Below are 21,784 nucleotides of genomic sequence, written 5' to 3'. Positions count from 1 at the left end.
TTTTCATTCAGCAGCTAATATAATACTCCAGAAGTCCACTGTGCCGTGCATAAGCTTTTCAATCGTGCCTGACATGTTACTGTACTGATCGTTTCCCCCGGAGTCATTTCCTCACGAAATGCAGAAATTAATCCATCATTGCACTTGCGTCTCTGATTTCCTTATCCCAGATCTTTTTTTAAAGAAACACTCACCCACTTGTATCACTACACATGTAGTTATATAATTCTCACATAATAAATGTTTATTAAAAATTAGAGATATAAAACTAGAAAATTTAACAAAATAAATACAGACATCTCGTTATGAGAAATATATACATAACAATAAAAGAAAATATCTCGTTATCGACAATAAAAGAAAATTCCTCCTTGTGACCCACAGTATCCAAACCCATGTTTGATGATACTCGTTATTGATAGTTGTGATGATGTCATATGGTGATCTCGTGGACTTAAAGGAATGGAGCACGTGCGATTATTGGGCGAACGAGGATGATGCAACAGAAAATTGCGTGAAAAAGAAGCCAGATCGATGGGATCCAGTCCAGGAAGGCAGACAAAAAGCCGTAGGCGATTGTTGAAGCTGGAAGCTTGCCGAAACAACGCAAACTTCGTTTCGCAGATTTCGGAGCCGCCGGCTGAAAGAAGCAAATTTTATAAAACTGTATCTATAAAAATTCTCATAACATCTCATTTATATTATTTATCTTATAATCAAATAATTAAACTGAAAAAAAAAGAATCCTATAAAATTTGGAGCGATCGTCGAACTCCAAGCCAAAAAAAAGAAACAAACAAAAGAAAATCTCTCGACAAAATTGACCTCGCGCCTACACGGCTGCGGCGCCCTCAGCCTCGGCACTGCGTGGGCCGGTGGGGGCGAAGGCGAGTGGCTTGACGCTAGCGAAGAAGGACGGCGCGTGGTCGCCGGCCATGATGACGACGACCTTGGGCTCCCTGTCGAGCGGCGCGAGCACCCGCACCGGCCCCGCCAGCTCTCCGCCCGCCCCGCGCCGCGACCGGGATGAGGGCTTGCGGCGCGCGCAGATGAGCACGAGCAGCGCCACCGCGATGAGCCCCATCATGGCGGCGAACCCCAGGAAGAGGTACGGCGTCGGCGTCCTCCACAGGCTCGGCCTCCCGCCGCCCATTAGCTCCACCGCCGCGCCTGCTCCTCCTCTCTCCGGCCTCATCCCTCGGTCTCACTAGCTCGCTTTTCTGTCACTGTGACTTCCTCGGTCCGGTCCGGTCGGTTGCGAATGAGATTGAGGTGGAAGGAGACGGGGAGGGTATATATAGGGGCGGGGAGGGAGCGGGGAGAAGAAGCCGCGCTCGCTTGCTTTGCCGAGCTGCCTCCCCGGGGCCGGGGCCCGGGCAGGTTGCTGCTGCGGCTGGCCTGGGTTTCTCTGTCGTCTCATGCTAGCCAGCTGCTGCGTGCGCACGCAGGGAGGAGAGGGCTGCTGTATATTGGCAAGCCTTGCGGCGTAAGAGAAATTTTCAAAATGCGTGCGCGTACTGGTTGATTTATCGTAACTATTTATTTATATTAAGATTTATATTTAAAAAATAGCGAAATTTTTTTATAAAGTAGATAAACCGGGTGTATGAGCTCAAGCTGTTTTGCATTTCTATACTGGGATGCCTTTTTCGAGACAGGTGGGGACACCAGACCGGAGAGATGTGGTGCTACACCTGACCAGCCCAGTGTGATGTGAAAACTCGAAAATGTACGGAGTACTACTCGTCTGCTCCTAGCAGTGTAGTACAAGTAGTAGTACTCCTGCGGCTGGAATACGAATTCATTTATTTTTGAGACGTGAGAAGCGGATACCCGAAAATGTTGGCAGTGGGCACGTACTGATGAGTTAAATCGTGCATCGGGATTGCGTTCATGGGAAAGTGGGTTCATTGAATCCAGCCATGCGTCCAGCTACGGTAGCTGGGGACGGCTAGAATAAAAAGTAGATAATATTCCTATCGGATAGGATAAAGTAGATAATATATTATTATATTTAATATGAAAGGTATTAAGATCATATTTTTAGTAAATAATATATTGAATATGATACATAATATCATATTCGATACCTCATGTATCAAATACCATCTCTATCGCGCGTTGCACTTGTGAGAAGAAAGAAGCTAGTAAGCTAGAAGGTATTGTGTACCTCTGCTGTGCGCTTACATTAAAGTTAAAAAAATTTATTTAACTCATGATTTTATTTGAAAGTATAAAAATAATTTAAATCTTTTAAACATTTTTATCAATAAATTAGAGCTCACTAGCAAACTGTTTAAATTAGTTTGGTTAAAAACATGAGACAATATTTAACTAAAATTCTTCAAATAAACCAACTTTTATAAACTCTAGTAATTTTTAATGCCACAAATAAATTCTCAAAAATCTAAAAAAAATCATTAATATTATTGTCATGTGATGTACTAATATTATTTTTAATCATTAGTATTCCTGTCATGTGAATACAGATGCGAGCAGAATCAAGCAGTGCCCTGCACACACCATCAACCTTTAAAATATATAATACATGAGCGAAAATTTGCTTTCATGTTCCTTCGCAATTGTATCTTCCGCATTCGGCGAAAGCAATCGAAGCTTGGTTAGTGCCCAGCGCCCGATCTTTGACGAATCGAAGAGGACCTGCCTCTTTCATGCTGATCCGGTCGTTGCGATGCGATGAGGTGAATATATTGGATGTAAGAATGCAAGTGACTATCTAATAGATAGATTTGATCAATACTTACTTTATTTTTTAATTAAATTAGGTAAAAATGAATTTTTAGTTTATTTTTTTAATTTTAAGTTAACCTAATAACCTAAAATATAAAAAACTTGCATCCCTAATCGTTTGGCTCCCCTATGGCTGCGAATCATGCGCTGAGGTCAAAATCAACAGGCTTCGTGCCATCTTGGCACATATATTTTTGACGTGATAAATGTGGGTACGTGGCTCATTGCTCTATCAGGAACAGCTCTATCGGTGATGGTGGCCTCGGTTGGTGGTGTGGCAGGGTTCACAAATTCAAACGATATCGATGAATATCGACCTATTTGAGCATAGTCGTATTACGAAAACCAACACTTATAGGTTGAATTTGAATTTGAATTTGAATTTAAAAAATCAAAAAATATGACTTCGGACTGAATTCTCACCCAATTCTTCGAATTTTGATCGATATTCGCAATATTCGAAGAATGCACTGTGGACGTATTTCGATGCTCAAACGCATTTGTGAACCCATGCAGAGGCAGGCATTGATCAATGGTGTCCAGCCGCTTAAGGGGATTAGGTGAAAGAGACCCAGTGCAAATCAATCGCGTGCGCGAGAGCAATGGGGCACCTGAATTTGTTCATTCTGTCAGTCGGTCGGTCGGCCGGCCGCGGCCTTCGTGTTGCACATTGCGATCCGACCAGGGATCCCAGATATGAGTGCGATCGTGCAGCGAGCACTTCTCCTAAAATGTGTTTCTTTTCGGTTGCTTAGCAAGCAGCAGTACTACCGATTACTCCCTCCGACTCCGAATTTGTTGACTTTTGAGGCTTGGACCATTTGGATGGGAATTCTTGATGTTTTGGCCTTTGTGTGGTCACTTTGGATTATTTTACCCCTGCATGCATGCAAATCACATTAAGTTGGCGCATCGTCTCCAGCGGTGCCGCAACGCGAGCTCTCGAGGCACGCCTTTAAACTACGAGTGCCCGCACCCGTTTCAACCGGCACCGGCGCCGTCGAGCGGCCTCTCGCTACTCGCCTCTGCTCACCGCTCACCCTTGCCCTTGCTCCCCAGCGCTGCTTGCTCCCCGACGCCATGGAGCAAAAGCTACTTGCGGTGGAGGCCAAGAAGCTGTGTGATGCGTCACACAGGAGGGCGACGTGACCGCCGGCATCGTGGATCAGGTTGCGCAGGAGGACGACGTGACGATCGGCGTCACCAAGCAGCTCGCGTAGCAGGATGAGATGACCGGCTGAAGGGATCGGTGACGTCCTAAGAGGGGGTGAATTAGGACACTTAGAACTATTTCGGCTCCAAAAATAATATAAGATAAACCTATATCAAATTCTATCTAGATGCGCTCTAGGTTTATCTAGTATGTCTATCCTACCGATCAAAGCGCTTGCAACCTATCTAAGAAGGTAAATTACAAGAATGTAAATGCGAAAATGTAAATAAAGTAGAAAGAGCAAACTCGCCATAAGAATTTTTTCCGTGGTATCGATTACATGAATACCACCCCTAGTCCATATTCGAGCTCCACAAAGGATATGCTCCCAGTCGGTATCCGGTCACGACTCTTGAGCCACCAAGTCAAAAAGGCAATGCCTCCATCCGGACGAGCCACCAAGCCACCAAGATAAGGTCTCACAACTAGCCTCTCTTCTGGTTCCTTGCCGCTGTGATCACTTCGGAGCTTGAGCCACCAAGCCAAGGGTCTTCGTGTCCCCACACAATCACCTTGCCGCCCCTCCACACCAAGTCGGAGGGTCAACAAGCTTACCAGTGAGTCACCAAGATTCTAAGGTGTTGGTGTACCAATTGGTACAATATTGGATCATTCATTGATCCACTCTCTAGGCAGCAATCACCTAGCAACACTCTCTCTAAGCCTATAAGCATTAATCACTCACTAATCTTGTGCTTAATTGCCTTGAATAATCACTCTAAGAACTTTGGTGGCTTGGATACCTTCTCAGGTGTACATGAATTTCTCTAGACTACAGCAAGACGCCACACTTTCAAATGATGGAATGGAGGAGTATTTATAGCCTCAAACCCGTGCACTAGCCGTTAACCCAACGACTCAAAAAAGTTGTTAACACTGGATGATCCGGTAAGAACACTAGTACTAACACCGGATCATCCGGTGAGTACACTCTCACAAACTAGCCATTGAAACCTCACTCATGCCTCTGTGAACACCGGACACACCGGTGTATACTTCATCTTCATCACCGGACTATCCGTGAGTTATCCCGAGTCATTCGAGCCTTTTCCTTCTTCTCGATGTAAATTGCTATGATGTAAACATCCAGTGTACATCACTTTATGACTGGACTATCCAGTGAGTTGACTTCAACCAACCGAGCAAATGCAACACTCTCTGAAAATAATGCTCTGGTGTGCACAACTTTCATTACCGGACCATCCGTTACGTTGAACTTCGTTTTGCCTCTTTACACTGTTTATTGTCCAGTGTGTGCAATACATTTATCACTGGACCATGCGGTGCTTTGATCTTCAACTTCAATGGCCATAATTTTCTCTGGACAAAATGCTCGGGTATGTACCTTCTCTGATCATCAGACCTTCTGGCGAAGTCTTCAAGCCTCTATCCCCTTTGCCAAATATGCTCCAGCAAGTTTAACACCCAGAACACCGGACCATCTGGTGTAACATTTCTAACAATTTTGGCCACGTGTCACCCAATAATTCATTTGGTGATTTCATCAACTTATACATCGGAGCATCCGGTGAACTTATCCTCTTTCTGTCTTACTAAGCAATCAAAGCTCCAGTGAGTTCAACACCCAGAGCATTGGACCATCCGGTGAGGTAAATCTTCTTGTGACTTCTCCAATTCAATCCTAACTTTGTCCCGGTTGTGGTGGCTTCTTCATGTATTGCAACCATGAGATCTACTAATATATATTCTTGATAAACATATTAGTCCCATTGACTATGTTGTTATTAATCATCAAAATCATAATCATGGCCTAATAGGATCATTTTCGCTACACCAGCGGTGTCGTGGAGCACCTCACGCAGGAGGTCGACACCGCCAGCGCCATGGAGCAGCTCGCGTAGGAGTGCGATCGCTGCGGCCAGTCCACGACATTAAGGACCTTGCGGAGTACCGGCGCGCAAGCAGGAGGCCATGCTCTCGCTGTGGTCTTGATCAAGGACCTTGAGGAGTAACGACACACAAGTAGGAGGCCATGCTCTACCAGAAACATCAACCGGAATACCTTGATCAGGGGAGTTTTTACCTTGCTGCCATACATGCTAAATAGTGCGATGACAAACTCCGAATAGTTCGGCAACTTCTTTGGTAACATGCCTCTTTAGTTTCCCATTTGTGCTTCTTACCAATAAAGCTTGGTATATTTGTCTTCTTTATTCATTTGGAGTATCTTTCCTATTGAAAAATAGTGCAAAACCATTAGTAGTGGCAAGAATGCACAACAGAATACAAAAACAAGATTCATATCATCTTCTACCTTGGACTACATTATCATTAGCAGTAGCTAGCACGGGTGGTTGCATGTTCATTTCGATCCCACCTTGGGCAACATTGTCATCTTCTACAGGTTCCAAGTTCACGTCAAATTCAATATGAGATGCTTCAAAGTTCATATCAAATCCAACGTGGGGTGCTTCCAAGCTCAAATCAAAACCACCTAGAAAAGCATTAACATTGTCATGGGCCAAAAACATGGTTGCACAGAAAAAAAAAACGAAAACGAACAAGCATTTCTCAAACAAAGTACTATAAAATTCGTGGTTGCACAAACAAGCTTTATCAAGAACATGGTTGCACGGCCAATAACAAGGAGTATAGTGCACTTACCAATGCAATGATCTATCAGCGGCTCTATCTTGATATGTTTAACTGGTTGAGTTTGTTTGCATCAAGTGCTAGCTAATCGGGGTTTAAATAGAGGGAGTAGGCAGGGAGTTTCAGCAGCTAACCAAGGCAGCATCAAGCGCCAAATTTTTTGTTACCGGCAGCAAAACACGCAGCACTGACCAAAATATTTACTACCAGTGCACTAGAAAAAAACCGGGTATGCAACCCGATCACAGCGCGCGCACAAATAAAAAAAGTCAAAAACCAACGCTCTGCATGCCAACGCTCGCGCGAAGAAAAAAATGCAACCAAACCAACACGTGTGCGAAAAGTGGGGTGACAGGAGTCGAACCTAGCACCTAAAGCTTCGGGACTGGCGGCCGTAACCACGCAGGCTAAGAGGGAGTACTAATTAGGTACCACGCGACTATATTTAATATGAGTAAAACAGGGAATATGTATTCTAATTAACCACTGTTTGGTATGTGAGATACTGTCCAAAACGTCAACAAATTCGGAACCGGAGAGAGTACTGTGATTATAACTAACCCAAAACTGTATTTTGAGCAAATAATTAACATCCTGACATAGAATTCACCACTATTCGTCCGATCATTTGGGCGTCCATACGAGAGTTCCGGCCGGCGTTTGCACCGGCCACGGTCGACAGCATATTCTTAGTTTCCGCAGAAAGTTTCTCATTTGTTGTCGTGGGTGCCAAGCCTCTCACACTTTCACTTCCCTAAGCCGACATGAGGTAAAATATTGAACTAGATTTTCTAGATTATTGAACCTGTTTTCTCAAAATGTTGAAATAGGTTTGCAAAATATTGAGTCTAGTTTTTTTAAAATGTTAAATGGACAAAATCATCCATATAAATATGTAACTAGCTAAGTGCCAATGTGTTGCTACAAATACATAAATATTTGATAGGATAACATCCAGCACAAACTTAAGGTATAGAGATATAGATATGGTATTAGAGTGTTGCCAAACAAATACATAGAAAGTGATTCTTTAGTTTGATTCTAGATAGGATGCGAAAAAGAAGGAAGATATTATCTGATAATTTTTCTCATAATTTTTTCATTTATTTTTATTAGTAAACGGGTCCTATGTCCATAACTGGTAATGAGGTGGAGATGTTGGAGGACGAGGATGGATGTCAAAAGTGGGTAAATTATTTAAATTTTAGGAGTTTTTGTTAAATAGAAGAGAAAAATAAGAAAAGAGATATATGAGAACCAACTCGTGAATTAAGCACTACGATTAGATGAAAAGAAAATAAAAAGGAAATGTATTTGCTCTCTCAGGCCGCATCCGCTTGGTGTTGGGCTGCACCCAGTCCGCACGTTAGGCCATCTGGTGCAGCGTTCTATGGGCCGAGCGTTCTTGGGCCTTGCTTAGCTGGGCTGTCGGGCTGATCGATGCCAAAGCGCACGTGTCTATCGGTCCCGTCCGAGGCACGTGCGCACACGTGCATCGGTTAAAAAACCAAGATTCAAAAAATCATCAGTTATCGATCGGTCACCGCGGTTATCGACCTTATCGAGCCGCATCTATTTTATAAATTGTTTGGTTTTTAAATTTGAATAAAAAATTCAAATCAGATTTGAAGAAATAAAAAACTCTATAAAGACAGACAATTCTAAGACTATCTATGAAACAAATTTTCAAAAAAAATCATTTCTATCATGAAATATGTGCTTAAACATTGATAATTTAAAAAAAGACTATAAAAAGATCGAAACGAGCTGAATGCACAGTACAAATGGTTTATTTCGACCCAACTCAATGGATAATGCCAGGAGCTCATCTCGTCGTGTCGTTCCACAGCTCACTTTCACCTCAAGATGTTCCACAGCAAGAACTGAAGCTCTATCACGCGGTCGGCTAGATACACCACGTTGCCACGAAAATCCGATGGAGAGAGCTTAAATATCGAGTGAGAAGGGTCCGTAACCAAGCGAGAAGGAGCGGTAACTGTTCGCATTTGCCGAGCTGAGCGGAGTGCCTGACGCTGAGCGATTTTTGATGCGATTATTCGATCAGTAACCGACTTAACCCGATCGATTTTTTGCCTAATTCGTTCGATATGCTGCTTAGGAGGGCGACAGTTCGGTTTGTCGTCAATTCGATTGAGCTGACTGATTTATTGCTTGTATGTCTTTCTCAGATTTGTTGATCAAGATAAGGTGTTAATATTGAGTGAGGTGCTCCTGAGATACAACGTTGTTAAGTAAGAATACGATTCGTTGTATCCTAAAGATAGGGATACCTTTGAAAAATACATTGCAATTGTCGATCGTAGAATGTATGATCTAACGAATGGACATGCGTGAATGCGGGTGATACACTCTTACCACTTGCATTCTTATAGTACTAATGCTTATGGTACTAATGTTTTGATTATCAACTTGCAGCGGCCGCATTGAATCCCCGCACGCACTACTCATATGGCATGAGTCTAAACTTGTTTGAAGATCTCCGCGAGGTATTCTAAAGGATGAACGATGTTAGTACTGCTGCGGAAGCACTTAATGAGGTTGAAATATATCGGACAAAGTCTCGATCATTCGCTAGTCAGCTCACGTCACAGGTGACATGTGACGACAGGACTCCACCTAGTACGAATTGCATTGACATATTTAATAGTTATATCACTTTATCTACTTTTCTAAATGTTATATCACTTTACCTACTTGCAGCACAATGGTGATCTATGTTCGGTTCGTCTACACCGTCATTAAAGATTCTTGCCTGACGTCTAGTGTCTCAGTGCACTTCATCTAGTATGTGTGAGAGAAACTGGAGTACATTTGCATTCATCCACACGAAATTTCGCAACAGGTAAGCTATAAGAAGCTTTATAAGTTGGTATATGTAACCTATAACATGAGAATACAAAATAATTTGGATGCAGACATCAGGGCGACTGTTGATGATGAGCCATTTCAGCAGTTTATGGAGCTCACATTGAACGAGGAGAACAATCTGCTCTGGAACTAGATAGAAATCGATAGATCAAATGCTACTCCAGAGCTTGATGAGGAGGACACATACAGTGATATACCCCTACCTACTCACCTGATGACAGACACAATGAACCCACATGATTTGCAACGACAGACTGGGGAATATACACTAGCACAATGGGTTGCTAAAGTGATAGGTGGCACATACGGGAAAGAGGAAGAAATAAATTGTGCATCCAAATAAAGAGCAAAAAGATTAAGGGTAGGGGTAAAAGACAAGTGACAAACGATGAGAGCACAGATAGTATCTCAAAGAGCCAAACTTACCAAGAGTCTAATGACAGTAGCTCAAAGACAGATAGCGATGACGGTTAGGGAGCCGGTGCTCCTCCACGCCCATCCTCTGTCGTTGCTCCTGTGCAATTGACTGGTGAGAGTTAGTTTTCGCATGCCACACAAGACTAGTATCACGATGCCCCATCCTTAAAAAGACATGTCATACAGGGTGGCTATGATGAACCATAAGATAGTGAGAGCTATTCCAGCAACTATGGCATGAATTGTAGTTCTGGATCGTATCCATACCACTATCATGTCCTCGATGCTCAGTCAAAGTCTCATATTCAGTTGGTCTATGAGTGACAAGATATTGAGTTTTATGTCATATTTTAAGGACAATGATCAACCACTTCTGCATGAACGGGTAAACTTAAGCAGAGTTTAAGAGAAAGTTGCTATCTACACGATAGATAATGCTCATGTCATCAAGGAGTATAATACAACCGAATTTAATCGCGTCTTGTTAGAAGCTAGTGGTACTGAAGGTGATAATAATTTACATTTTGTAACTACTTTATTTACACACCATGATATTGTACTAATTTTTTCCATCTCGTAGGTTGCACGTGATGTGAATAATACACAAACTTCATTTTAAGTATTGATCATCACTTTAGTAAGTATTGATGATGTGATTGTGTTTTTAGCTTTTGCATGGACAATTCAACATATTTATTAATTTGAGGTGCTACTTATGTATGCATATATTCGATGAAACAATTATATGATCGTGCTCGTATTGTTATTAGTATCTATATATTTCCTTAAAAATATCTAAAATATAGCAAATGTTATGCTATTTTTTCCTAATTAAATAAAACATAGCAAATCTCATGCCATATTTTTTCTAATTTTTATAATTTTCCTTCAATTTCATCGATATTCCAACAATGCGGTCCGTTACCGCTATAACGCGGTCAATTTTTGACCAATTCATTTGAATTTATATCAGTTTGGTAATTGTTAAAATCAGCCGATAAATTGTAAAATACGGTCGGTAACCGATGTAAACCGACTAGTTATCGGTTCTTTGATTCGGTTTGAACTCTTGTTAAATTCATAAATTTGATCATATGAATTTATCTGAATTCTCACCAAATTTTATCTAGTTTTCATGATAACCGTGATTTTGTAGTGATCGCTGATGGCTAGTTTTCAAGCACCAAACATTTTTGTGTTATGCGTGACCGGGCTTTGGCACCACGACCACGAGCCACGAAAGTGACGAAACCGACCGGCGAATGCACCCTGGTGCTGAAACGATCCTCGATTAGCTTATGGTGTGTCCGGTTCCGGATGAGGATTCATAAGTGGATTAAACAGTATGAATATAGTTATATTTATTAAAAAGATTGTATTTAATTGGTTGTATTTGTGTAGATAGAGTGAGTTGATTTTTTGATTTGTTTGATTAAATATAAATTATACTAGTAGATATAAGAGTTAAAATTATGATTAGTAACTTAAAGTAAAAATAATTATATGATATTAACCAGTGCCTCACTTGCATAAACGAATATCAACCAATGAACTCACCTATATAAGCTAATGTAAAGCTTATATCAGGTAGAGTAAATTATGAAGTGAAGTTTTACTCTTTAAATATAATATATATATATTTATTTTTATCGGATAAAAATAGATACAAACAATAAAACATATTTTTATTTAAAATTATACGCATGAGAACCAAACTTACACTTCAGCGTCGCAGAGCACGATAGCGTTGCGTGCGGCTTGAGTCTGACATGTGGGTCCCAGCGCGCGAACCCTAGATCCAAAGTCCGACAAGTCGCTCGCGCACACGCTGCCTTATCTCCCCGAGTTTACCAGCGGCGGCCGGAACCGGGAGCCCCGTCGCCGGTCACCCTCCTCCGCTCGAGCGCGTCGAGCGGCCTCTCCGCTTTCCCTTGCCCTGTCCTCCTAGCGGCGCCGCTGCCCGCGGACGGGAGCCCCGCGCGCCCTCGACTCGTAGATCCGGCGACGTCCCAGGTAATCAACACGCTTGCTCTTTTGGAGCGAATTGATTGTTAGGTTTGGTTCGTACCGTCTCTTTGGAATCAGCTTCACCGATCGGAGTCGGGCACTCGAAACCGTTCAGCTGAAAACCGGAACGATTAGGGTTTTCTCTGCTTGCTACTGCGAGTTTTACAACTTCTGCTTTCTCCAAGTAGTGTATCATGGTAGACTTAACGCCCTCTCTCTGTGATTGAGAAAAAGGAGCCAGCTAAATCATCCTTTTTTACATGGCCCTCGCATGAGTTTCTAGCAAGAAGTTGAAAGGGGGTTTCATTATGGAAACCGTGAGATATGTTTAAAATGCTCAAGTAACTAGTATGTGAACCAAATAATTTCTCTAAACCTAGATCAATTCATTTGAAGTTAGCTTGTGGAAGAGACAAGTCTGGAATGCTCTAACCTTTACAGCCTTGCCGTTCATTTGAAGTTATTCAGCACTGCATTTCATTGCTGGAGATATGTTTTACTTCTCCTGTAAACTTATAGCCTTCATTATTTAATGAACTGTCTCACACTCTGTTAGTCTCTGAAAGAAATTAATTACAATTAGCCTAATTTTCGAATTTGCTGTCTCTTTGTAGGAAGCAGAAACTTATGGGGAAGGGACAAATCGTGGCTGTTCTTCAAATAGGTGGAGAATTCACCACCGATGCAGATGGACACATGTCCTATTCTGGTGGCGAGGCACATGCAATTCTTGTCAAAAGTGACTGGACTTTTCTTGCATTTAAGCAAGAGATATCATCGACACTTAACAATCTGAAGCTTGATCAGTTCCTATTCAAGTATTTCCTTCCAAAGAATGATAAAACCTTGATTTCTATCTCCAATGACAAGGACCTACGTCGCATGGTTGAATTCCATGCTGAGTCTGAAACAACATACATTTATGTCATGAAGAAAGTTGACAACAGGTAACTTGTCTACAGTCAGAAGTTTTCTGCAATCGCATTAACAAGTGGCAGAATGTCATGGAGGCATTTTTGCAGGTCAAGGAGCATTGTTGCTGACTCGGGCACTCCTGTAGATGCCTTTGCCGTCGTACCAACAACTCAGGATGGGTCTAAGAGACAAAAGGTTTGTGCAAGTTGGAAGAATGAGATCACTGGAGTTGGCCAAGTGTTCGAAAGTCCTAAGGATTTCCGTGATGCCTTGCATAAGTATGCCATTGCGCATAGATTCCATTACAGATTTATCAAGAATGACTCATCTCGTGTGACTGCGGAATGTACTAGTGAAGATTGCCCATGGAGAATACATGCTTCCAAGTCCCCTGCAAAGAAAGAATTCATGATCAAGAAAATATCTGAAAGTCACACCTGTGAATCAGAAACAGTCAAAAGTCATCGTCTGGCTTCTCAACGATGGGTTGCTAGTGTTATAAAAGAAAAGTTGCGTGATAGTCCAAACTACAGGCCAAGAGATATTGCAAATGATCTTCAACGAGAGTATGGACTATGCCTGAACTATTCACAGGCTTGGCGTGGAAGATCAATTGCTCAAAAAGAACTTTATAGCTCACATGAAGAGGCATGTAGTCAGCTACCATGGTTTTGTGAAAGGATTGTAGAAACAAACCCCGGAAGTGTGGCAACTGTTGTGGCTTTGGAAGATTCAAAATTCCGTTTCTTTGTTGCATTTCACGCGTCGCTCCATGGTTTCGAGCATGGGTGCAGGCCACTCCTTTTTCTTGACGCGATAACTGCAAAACCAAATAAGCATTGGAAGCTACTGGCTGCTACTTCGGTTGATGGGGAAGGTGATGTGCTCCCAGTTGCATTTGGTGTTGTGGATGATGAGAGTTGTGAAAATTGGCATTGGTTTCTTGAGCAACTAAAATCTTCACTGGCGACATCTCGAGCCATGACATTCATATCAAATGGAGAAAATGGACTATGGGATGAAGTATCTTCGGTTTTCCCTGAGAGTCATCATGGCTACTGTGTGGAGTCTCTTATTGAAGAATTTAAGACGCAACTGGATGATGCATCGACTGAGGAACTAAGAGATTCCATGGTTGAGCATCTTAAGAAGGCCATATATTCATGCACAGTTGACGAGTTCAATCAGTATGTTGAGCTCATCAAAGGTGAATCTGACAAGCTTGCTGATTGGCTTTTGGAGATCAAACCTGAGCGGTGGTCAGATGCCTTTTTTAAGGGATCACGGCTTGGCCAGTATTCGTGCAATATTTTTGGCACTGTTGTCGAGTGGATCCCCACAAGATACGAGCTTTCGGTTGTGCAGCTGGTTGACACGATAAGATGCAAGCTCATGGAGATGATGTACACACGCAGGGAGTCTTCTAATGCATGGACTGAGGTATTAACACCCGCGGCTAACCAGAAATTGCAGGAAGAGGTGAGCAAAGCCCACACACTCAACGTCATCCCATCAGAAAGTGATGAAAATGGTAATGTGTTTAAGGTTTGTGATGACTCGGTTAATGTTGTCAACCTTGACACATGGGAATGCACCTGCCAAAGGTGGCATATTTCTGGGTTGCCATGCATGCATGCGATTGCAGTATTTGAGCGCACTGGACAATATGCATATGACTACTGCATGAAGTACTTCACGACAGAATGCTACCGCTTGACCTACGCCATGTCGATTAATCCAATACCTGATGTTATTGTGCCCCCTACGTTAATTGACCCAGCTCAGAGTCCAGCAACATACCCATGCCCAATGCGAACCCGTCGTCGGGTTGGCCGGCCAAAAGAGAAGCCAGCTGATCCTCGCATTGCAATTAAGAGGGCAGTGCGCTGCAGCAGGTGTAGGGGTTACGGTCACAACAAGGCAACTTGCAAAGTTCCTATCACCACATAGTCTCTAATATCGGTTCAGTTCTGCAATGTACATTAAGGTGGAGAGTCTTGTTCTCTGCAATGCTAGTGTGGCTGTTTCCTTTGATAATCTGTGATATATTCTCTAGTGTTGATTTTAGCTCTAAATTGTTTTGTATCCCTGCATTGTTTAGACTAACTGTATTCAGTTTGTGAAGTAGACATTGTAGCCGATACCGTTGGAAAGCCAAGGAGAGCCTGTGTTGTACTGCAGTCCAGTTTATTCTCTTTCTTTCACGTTCTGACTGCTGTGAGGCTCGCTTACCATCTCGGGCAAGACATATAAGTTACTTGAAAGTCATTCCTTGCGGCACTTGAAATTTGCAACATTATTTTGTTTACAGTTCATAACTGTTCTGACACATTCGACATGTTCTTTCGGGAGCAATTTCTTATTCCTAAGGCACTGGCGTATTTCTTTTGGCATTATACATCTACGTTGAGCCAGTTTTGACATGTTTGCTGTGCTATGTTTGTCTTACCCAAAACTAAACAAACTCTAAAACTCTAAAACATAGAGCATACTAAGCAAGGCCGTGAGCTATTTCGCTGTCGCGTTGTTCTATGTTTGTGTTGTTTTACCATATTCGGAACCTGTGAGTTCATAAGTCATATTGTATTTGTCCATGTGATTTTTTTTCTTTGATGAAATATGATATTTGTTTCAAGGACCTCTTAAGATGCATTGTTATTATATTTTCAAGTAATATCTAAATTGACGGTCGTGATCTGTTTGTCAAGGATGTTAGGCACCAAGGGCATTCTGCTACTGTGATTCTGTGATCACACCTTTGTGTTCTCTGGATGACAGAATCAATAGCCCATGCTGAGTGGCATTGGCACCACTGGGAATTGTTTTGGACAGAACTTACAGCTTAAATTTTTTTATAACTGAATTTTAATCTATTCATGCTGTAATTGTTGAGGTGGATCATTTTTTTTCCCTACGGACCTACCGGCATAGTGTAGTATATAAGCCATGGAGGGAAGCTAAGCTTGAACCATATCTGCATTTTGGCACCAGTCATGGCATAATTTTCTATGTTTAACTGCTCCGATCTATCTCTGCAACAACAATTTTGTTTCAAGTTGAGTGATAGCGTTACCACTAGTAAGAATGAGATGACCCCACTCCCCAGTGGCTGGCCTCTCCTCGCGGACTCCGACCGTCGCCGCCCGTCTCCTTTTCTTCCCGCCGTGCAATCTCCGCTCCAGCACGGCCACAAGCCCACACAGGCCACCGCATTGTGCGTTCACCGAGCATGGCGCTCTCCGTGCTCCGTGCTGCTGTCGCCGTCCTGCCTCCACAAGCTGGTGACCTGCTGCACCTGCACGCCTGCCGTCCTGCACGAGATGGCTTCTTTTCCCGCGCGCGCTCGCCATGCCACTACGTGTCGTGACAGGTGTGCGTGATCTGTCCATGCAGCGCGTCCCAGGAGAGTCCGCGGCGCGGGAGAGGGAGTGGGTGACCGGGCGGTGGTGGTGCTCCGGGTGAGCCCGCTCGGCAAGGTCCGGCGCGTGGAGCTGCGCCGCGCCGGCTGTCGGGGCGGAGGCGGAGACCCGGGGCGTGGCAGACTGGCAACTTGGCGGCGGGTAGCCGCAGTTCTCAGCCGCGCACGGCGGCGGCGGGGGTGGAGCGTGGTGCTCAGACTCGAGAGGCGCGGGGTGGCCACCGTCAGGGCGTCCGACGCGGCCTGCTGCCTCGCGCGTTGCTGCGCTCCTCACGCAGGTAGGCATCGCGAGATGACGTGCTACGCAGGCATCGCTGTGGGCTTCTACCATGAGCCAAATCTTAGTTTAATTTGACAAACTTGTGCTAATTTCTTCAACAATTTTTGCATGGTTGCACAGGTGTGGCAGGCAAGAACAGACCCCAGTTCATTAGGTTGATCCAGCCGGAAGACCTCGGGAAGATGGTGACCAAACTAAACCTTCTTCTCTCTTAAGACAGCACACACACCGGCTAGGCGGCTACCATACTATTACTTGTCAATTTACACATTTTGAAAAAGAAAACAAGTTACAAACTTAACATTCAAACGTTACTCTGTGTGCCCACTGCTGCTTTTGTTGCTAGCATTCTTTCAGAAAATCCCTGATAAGTTTGTGCAAGAGCACCTGACTGAAAGTTGCCCAACCAGGCAAAATTCGATGCTTTTCAGCCCTCTCGGCAAGTTCTGGCGCGTCGACCTAGACCGAGATCGGCCATGTGTGCTACTCGGAGATGGCTGGGCGCGGTTTCTGATGGCTCACCATCTCTCCGAAGGGAACATCCTGGTGTTCCGGTATGATGGCAACATGGTGTTTACAATTGAGGTGTTCCTGCAGAACGGGTACTTTTTTTCAAGGGGAATACAGCAAGGGAAGCCCCTGCTGCAGAACGGGTACTTGAAGGAGTCTGAAGCAGCAACAGCTGCAGACATGATTGATGATGCAGAAGGGCCTAGCACTGTGCCTCAAGAAGGTAAGCCAATGCATTGCAGGTCAGCTTCAATTACGCATTGTCACTATATGTCATGTAACATGTTAATTGTGCAGATGACAAGCAGCTTGGAGTTTCACATGTCAAGAGGAAAAGGAAGAACAGGAATGAGAATGATTGTGTAGAGGGATGTGACAAGAAACCAAAGGCTTCCCCAATTCCCGCGAAGAAGGTTGTATCACAGAATAAACTTGTCAGCATTGTGCCGCGGCGGTCATTCACGAAGCAGATTACCGGTTATGATCTTAAATCCCTTCTTGTGAGCACTCCATTTTCTGAGACTTTATTCAAGTTAATTGGCCGGTAAACATAATCGTAAAAAAGGAGATACTCGTCTGAATGCAAAATCACAGGCCCCTTATTCCTTGAAATTTGAAACCAGGTCTTCCTACTAAAGATTTTTCTCACTTTAACAGTTAAGCACATAATTTATAAATTCTTTGTTCACAAACACACCACATCAATTTATATAGTTTTTTCTCTTTTGGTTATTTGTGCAATCTTAACTTAAATGGTACTAGTGACTTGACATGAAACCCTGAACTAATAATTTGGACAATTGCAAGATAGGTCCCTGATTCTGATCTGAAAAATGAAAATAAAACAAATTTTTTATCTGACATAATTATTGTTTCTTCAGGGAAGGCAACACCATGTACTATAATTTTGCACTTGTTTCAACCTAGACAAAGGTGGTTTTACACTGCACAAACACATCACAGAAATGCCATGTTCTACTTATAACACTTAATCTTCAACATCCACACGAGTACTTGTGATGTTTGGTTTTTCAAAAATAACGCAATATCATGGCCGTATCTTTCACCGCCAACACCTATGGCTACCATAGCAGGACAAGGCTGGAAAAGGTTTTGCGGCAACAGGGTAAAAGAAGGCGAGAACTGCACCTTCAATGTCGTCAAAACGAGGGTCTCGCATGTCACGATTGTGTCCAGCTAGTAGGAGTGAAAAGTAGTCCCAGTATTATGCCTGCCAATTCCACTTTTGAAGGGTCAGTTCTTTGTTAGTGATTTTCATGCGAATGTCTGTGAGAATATGGCACTAAAAACTTGGTATATGGTAGTCTAGTATCAATCTATGTTTGGGTCACTGAAATATCTATGTTTGTTGAATGTTGGTAGATTAGTCGATGCATCATCGGTACTTCCTGCCCAGTCCTCACCTTTTGTTTCTGCGAATGCTAAGTTGCTCACTTACCAGCGTACATACATGCTAAAATCTGTTTAAAAATCAGATAAGAACGGAGGTTCAGAAGAGTTAAGAGAGGTATGCACAATCGCACATGCTACATGAGCTTGTTGCGTAGCAGAGAATCGATGCTCTGGGCAGCTTTTTACTGGTTGAAAGCAAAATTTCAGGTGTTGACTTCAAAATCGAACTGGTTCCTCATCAACCAACGCAAACTTTGTCCTCTAAATTTGTCATTAAGGTGATGGAATTACACTCTTTTCAGACGAGCGCAATCGCAGAGATCTGACAACTTACTAAGTTTGATAGAATGGCTCGCCTTTTTTCCTTCTATTTTTCAGACTCTGTGGGTTACAGCTTGGCAAGATCAGCTCAAATCTTCGTTATAGCCGAGTTCCTGTCACTTGCCAGATGATAGTATTAAGTTGAAAACTTGAGTAAAGATTGTGCCACTGGGCAGCTATCTAAACTAGATGAGAATTAGGTTCTCAGGTTTGCTTCACTGAACACTAGATAATGCCTATGATGACAAAACCAAGCATAGTTTTTTAGCTTCAGGGTGCTTAAAGAATCATTCGAGAACAGAAAAGGGAAACCTTTATTAGGTGAAAAGGTTCATTAAATCGTACTTGAAGTCTTGAACTACCAGAGCAACTAGGCTAGTAAAAACTTAAGGATTGTTGCAACAAGACTAATATTCACAATGGTTAATTTTTTTCTTCCAGAAACCTGGTGTGGTGTCCTTTTTTCAGAGGAAAACTGGTACTTCCCAAGTACAGAATGGCTCTCACAGCTGTACAACACAGTCTGAAGATGGCTCTCCTCCGTCCAATGTTGTCTAAAGCGATGACATAATTCTCTCTCTTTTTGTTCCTCCGTCCAATGTTGTCTACGATTTAAAGTGATCTTTTCTTTTGCCTTCTTTGCTGTTCTGTGCCCTCTTTCTTTCTGTTTGTGTCTGTATATTCTTTTGTTTTTCTTAATTTATTATAAGACTATCCCAACAATATTCCCTTCATTTCGTTCCCTTCCCGATTCCCTTCCCCATTTTCATTCCCTTTATTTCCTCTCATCTCCAACAGCTTCCCTTCGAGGGGAATCGCGAAGGGAAAGGAGAGAGAAACCCGTGTTGGAGGGAATGACCCTGGGAATCCCTTCGCGACGGGAACCGTGAAGGGAATCCGTTGGAGCGCTAAAGGGAACGAAAATCCCGTCGTGAAGGGATTTTGACCCCTGAAGGGAATCCGTTGGACACAGTCTAACTAGTAGGGGCTCGCCCCTCCTGTTCTTTAAAAAAAACGCAAAAGAATGTTGCAGAGGTGGTTTGAAGCCAAGACTTGCAAAAAGTGTCCATTGTTAGTCGATGAACTTTGGAGACAATGTGATCTTCTCCTGGAAGTGTCCTTAGACATCTTTCATGTGATCATTTAACTTTTCAGAACTCCATAAAAACGGTCCCACTTATTGATATTTTTTGGTGCAAATTCGGTTTGATAATCGGATCATTCTAGTTTCTGCAGACAAATATATGCATGAAGTCTTGCAGGTGTCTCACAATGTGGCACGGTTGAAAGTGAAAGTGTTGCGTTAGGATAAATATCCGTCAGAAGAATATAGAGGAAGATATAGGAGAAGAGGATTAGAAATTAGATTGATTTCTCTTTCTTGATTGACTAATCAAGGCTGACACCATGTAGACTCTATTCAAACCAACTATATCTCTAATCTTATCTCTATTTTAAATCCAACTCTATCTCTTAATTTTATCTCTAATTCTCTCTTGATTTAAACTAACCTAACTCTATCTTATCTCCTAAACCGAAACTGATTCAAACTAACAAACAATAACATGCTACAGCAAACAGGTACTGTTCACCCACGTGAACAGTAATCCTGCACATAACAGTTGAAGTATATGCCGTAGGAATTTTCCGTTTTCTTAGAACATATCTCCACCATCTCTTGAGCATATTCAGATTCACCAATCTAGTTCACAAAATCTGTGGATTGACAGTCAAAGGCACATAGTAATTGGTAATTGCACCCACATTGGAGAATGTAAGCGGTATAAAGCGATCCCGAGGCCGACGAGTTGGCGCCACTGGCGTAAAGCAAGGATCTTTTCCCAACTCAAGGTCCAATGAATTGTCACAAATTATTGGCTCGTTCTTATCTACCAAAAGGGACATTTGGCATGAGAGGATTTGATACCCCTAATAAAGGTTGTTTCGAGAACACTTGATACCCCTAAAATGATGAAGGCTAAGAGGGGGAATTTCGAACGTTAAGGGAAAGAAAGGATGAGAGCTCAGAGACAAATTCATGCGATCCCTCTAAGTTAGATGGAGCCTTTTTGCCGGGAAAATTTGCATCACATGTTCTTGGGACCTTGGATGCTGGTGATCCTTGTCGATCGTATTATGTGTGTCGATTTCAGCGTAGATTTTGTAGTTTTGGTGAAATTAAGAAAAAAATTATGCCGGTTCTGATTTTTATTGTGATGGATTTAGATTGCGGTCGTACATATGCAGAATGAAACGAATTGCAGGCGACACATCACACAACATGCGCTCGGAATTCAGAATCAGATTGCCAACTTGTGAGAAATGTCATGGCAGCGAGTACAAGAGGTGACTACTGCAACTTTGCAAGATTGATTAGTTATCTAATGTGACACAATGATCGGCAGGGATATGGGTACATTGGTAGGCTGGAACTCGGTTCTGGCCTATGAGATACCACTATACATGAAATGGGGACAAGTTAACGGAACAAGTATGTTTATGATAGAACTTTTGTCGGGGAAGATCATGATACTTTTCATAACATTTTTTTTTCTAATGGTTTGTTTTGCTGTTAAGTGCTTAAACGGGGAGTGGTATGTAGCTGTAGAATATGTTCAGTAAACTGAAAAGACTGTGTACAACAACCAAAATGGCACCCCTTTAGTCCTTTGTGGGTGTACACTCCACCGTTTAGGTTCAAATCATCTTCAACTTGAATTTAGGTGCTTATTCCTTCTTAATTCAATACCACCTAGTTTCTCCGAGGTTGATTGAGTTTTTTTTAGTAGTAAAGTTTCCAAGTTATTACAAAAGTATCAGGCAATGTAAAAGCTTTACATTTCATTTCTTCTTAATTCTCTTGCTAGTCTCGCATCTAGGAAATGTTCTAGTCATATAAAATATATTGGCTGAAGAATCGATTATTTGACCCAATTTCTTTAATATAAGTGCAAACCTTTTCATTCATATATCAGTATTTTTGAAGTTGTATAAATATAGAAAATTTGCATATACTTCTTGCGAATTTTTACTGCAG

The 21,784-nt window shown here is 42.5% G+C and overlaps 2 protein-coding genes and 1 pseudogene across 2 annotated transcripts; 2 read left to right on the top strand and 1 right to left on the bottom strand.

The window, feature by feature from the left end:
• Positions 1-641: 641 nt before the first annotated feature.
• LOC133925964 (protein GLUTAMINE DUMPER 3-like) lies at positions 642-1,245 on the bottom strand. Its single transcript, XM_062371698.1, has one exon. It carries the CDS (start codon positions 1,193-1,195, stop codon positions 833-835), a length of 363 nt encoding a protein of 120 aa, XP_062227682.1. The 5' UTR covers positions 1,196-1,245; the 3' UTR covers positions 642-832.
• Positions 1,246-11,674: 10,429 nt separating this feature from the next.
• LOC133927062 (uncharacterized) lies at positions 11,675-15,115 on the top strand. The gene is made up of 4 exons (XM_062373326.1): positions 11,675-11,761; positions 11,862-11,896; positions 12,505-12,837; positions 12,913-15,115. Exons 3-4 carry the CDS (start codon positions 12,518-12,520, stop codon positions 14,753-14,755), a joined length of 2,163 nt encoding a protein of 720 aa, XP_062229310.1. The 5' UTR covers positions 11,675-11,761; positions 11,862-11,896; positions 12,505-12,517; the 3' UTR covers positions 14,756-15,115.
• A 919-nt stretch (positions 15,116-16,034) lies between these two features.
• LOC133927740 (putative B3 domain-containing protein Os06g0632500) lies at positions 16,035-18,214 on the top strand (annotated as a pseudogene).
• The last annotated feature ends 3,570 nt before the right edge of the window (positions 18,215-21,784 follow it).

Source organism: Phragmites australis, chromosome 8 (assembly GCF_958298935.1).
Source record: "Phragmites australis chromosome 8, lpPhrAust1.1, whole genome shotgun sequence".
In the NCBI taxonomy this organism is placed as follows: domain Eukaryota; kingdom Viridiplantae; phylum Streptophyta; class Magnoliopsida; order Poales; family Poaceae; genus Phragmites; species Phragmites australis.
The sequence above is the reverse complement of the archived record's forward strand: the minus strand, read 5'-3'. Positions and strand labels throughout refer to the sequence as shown.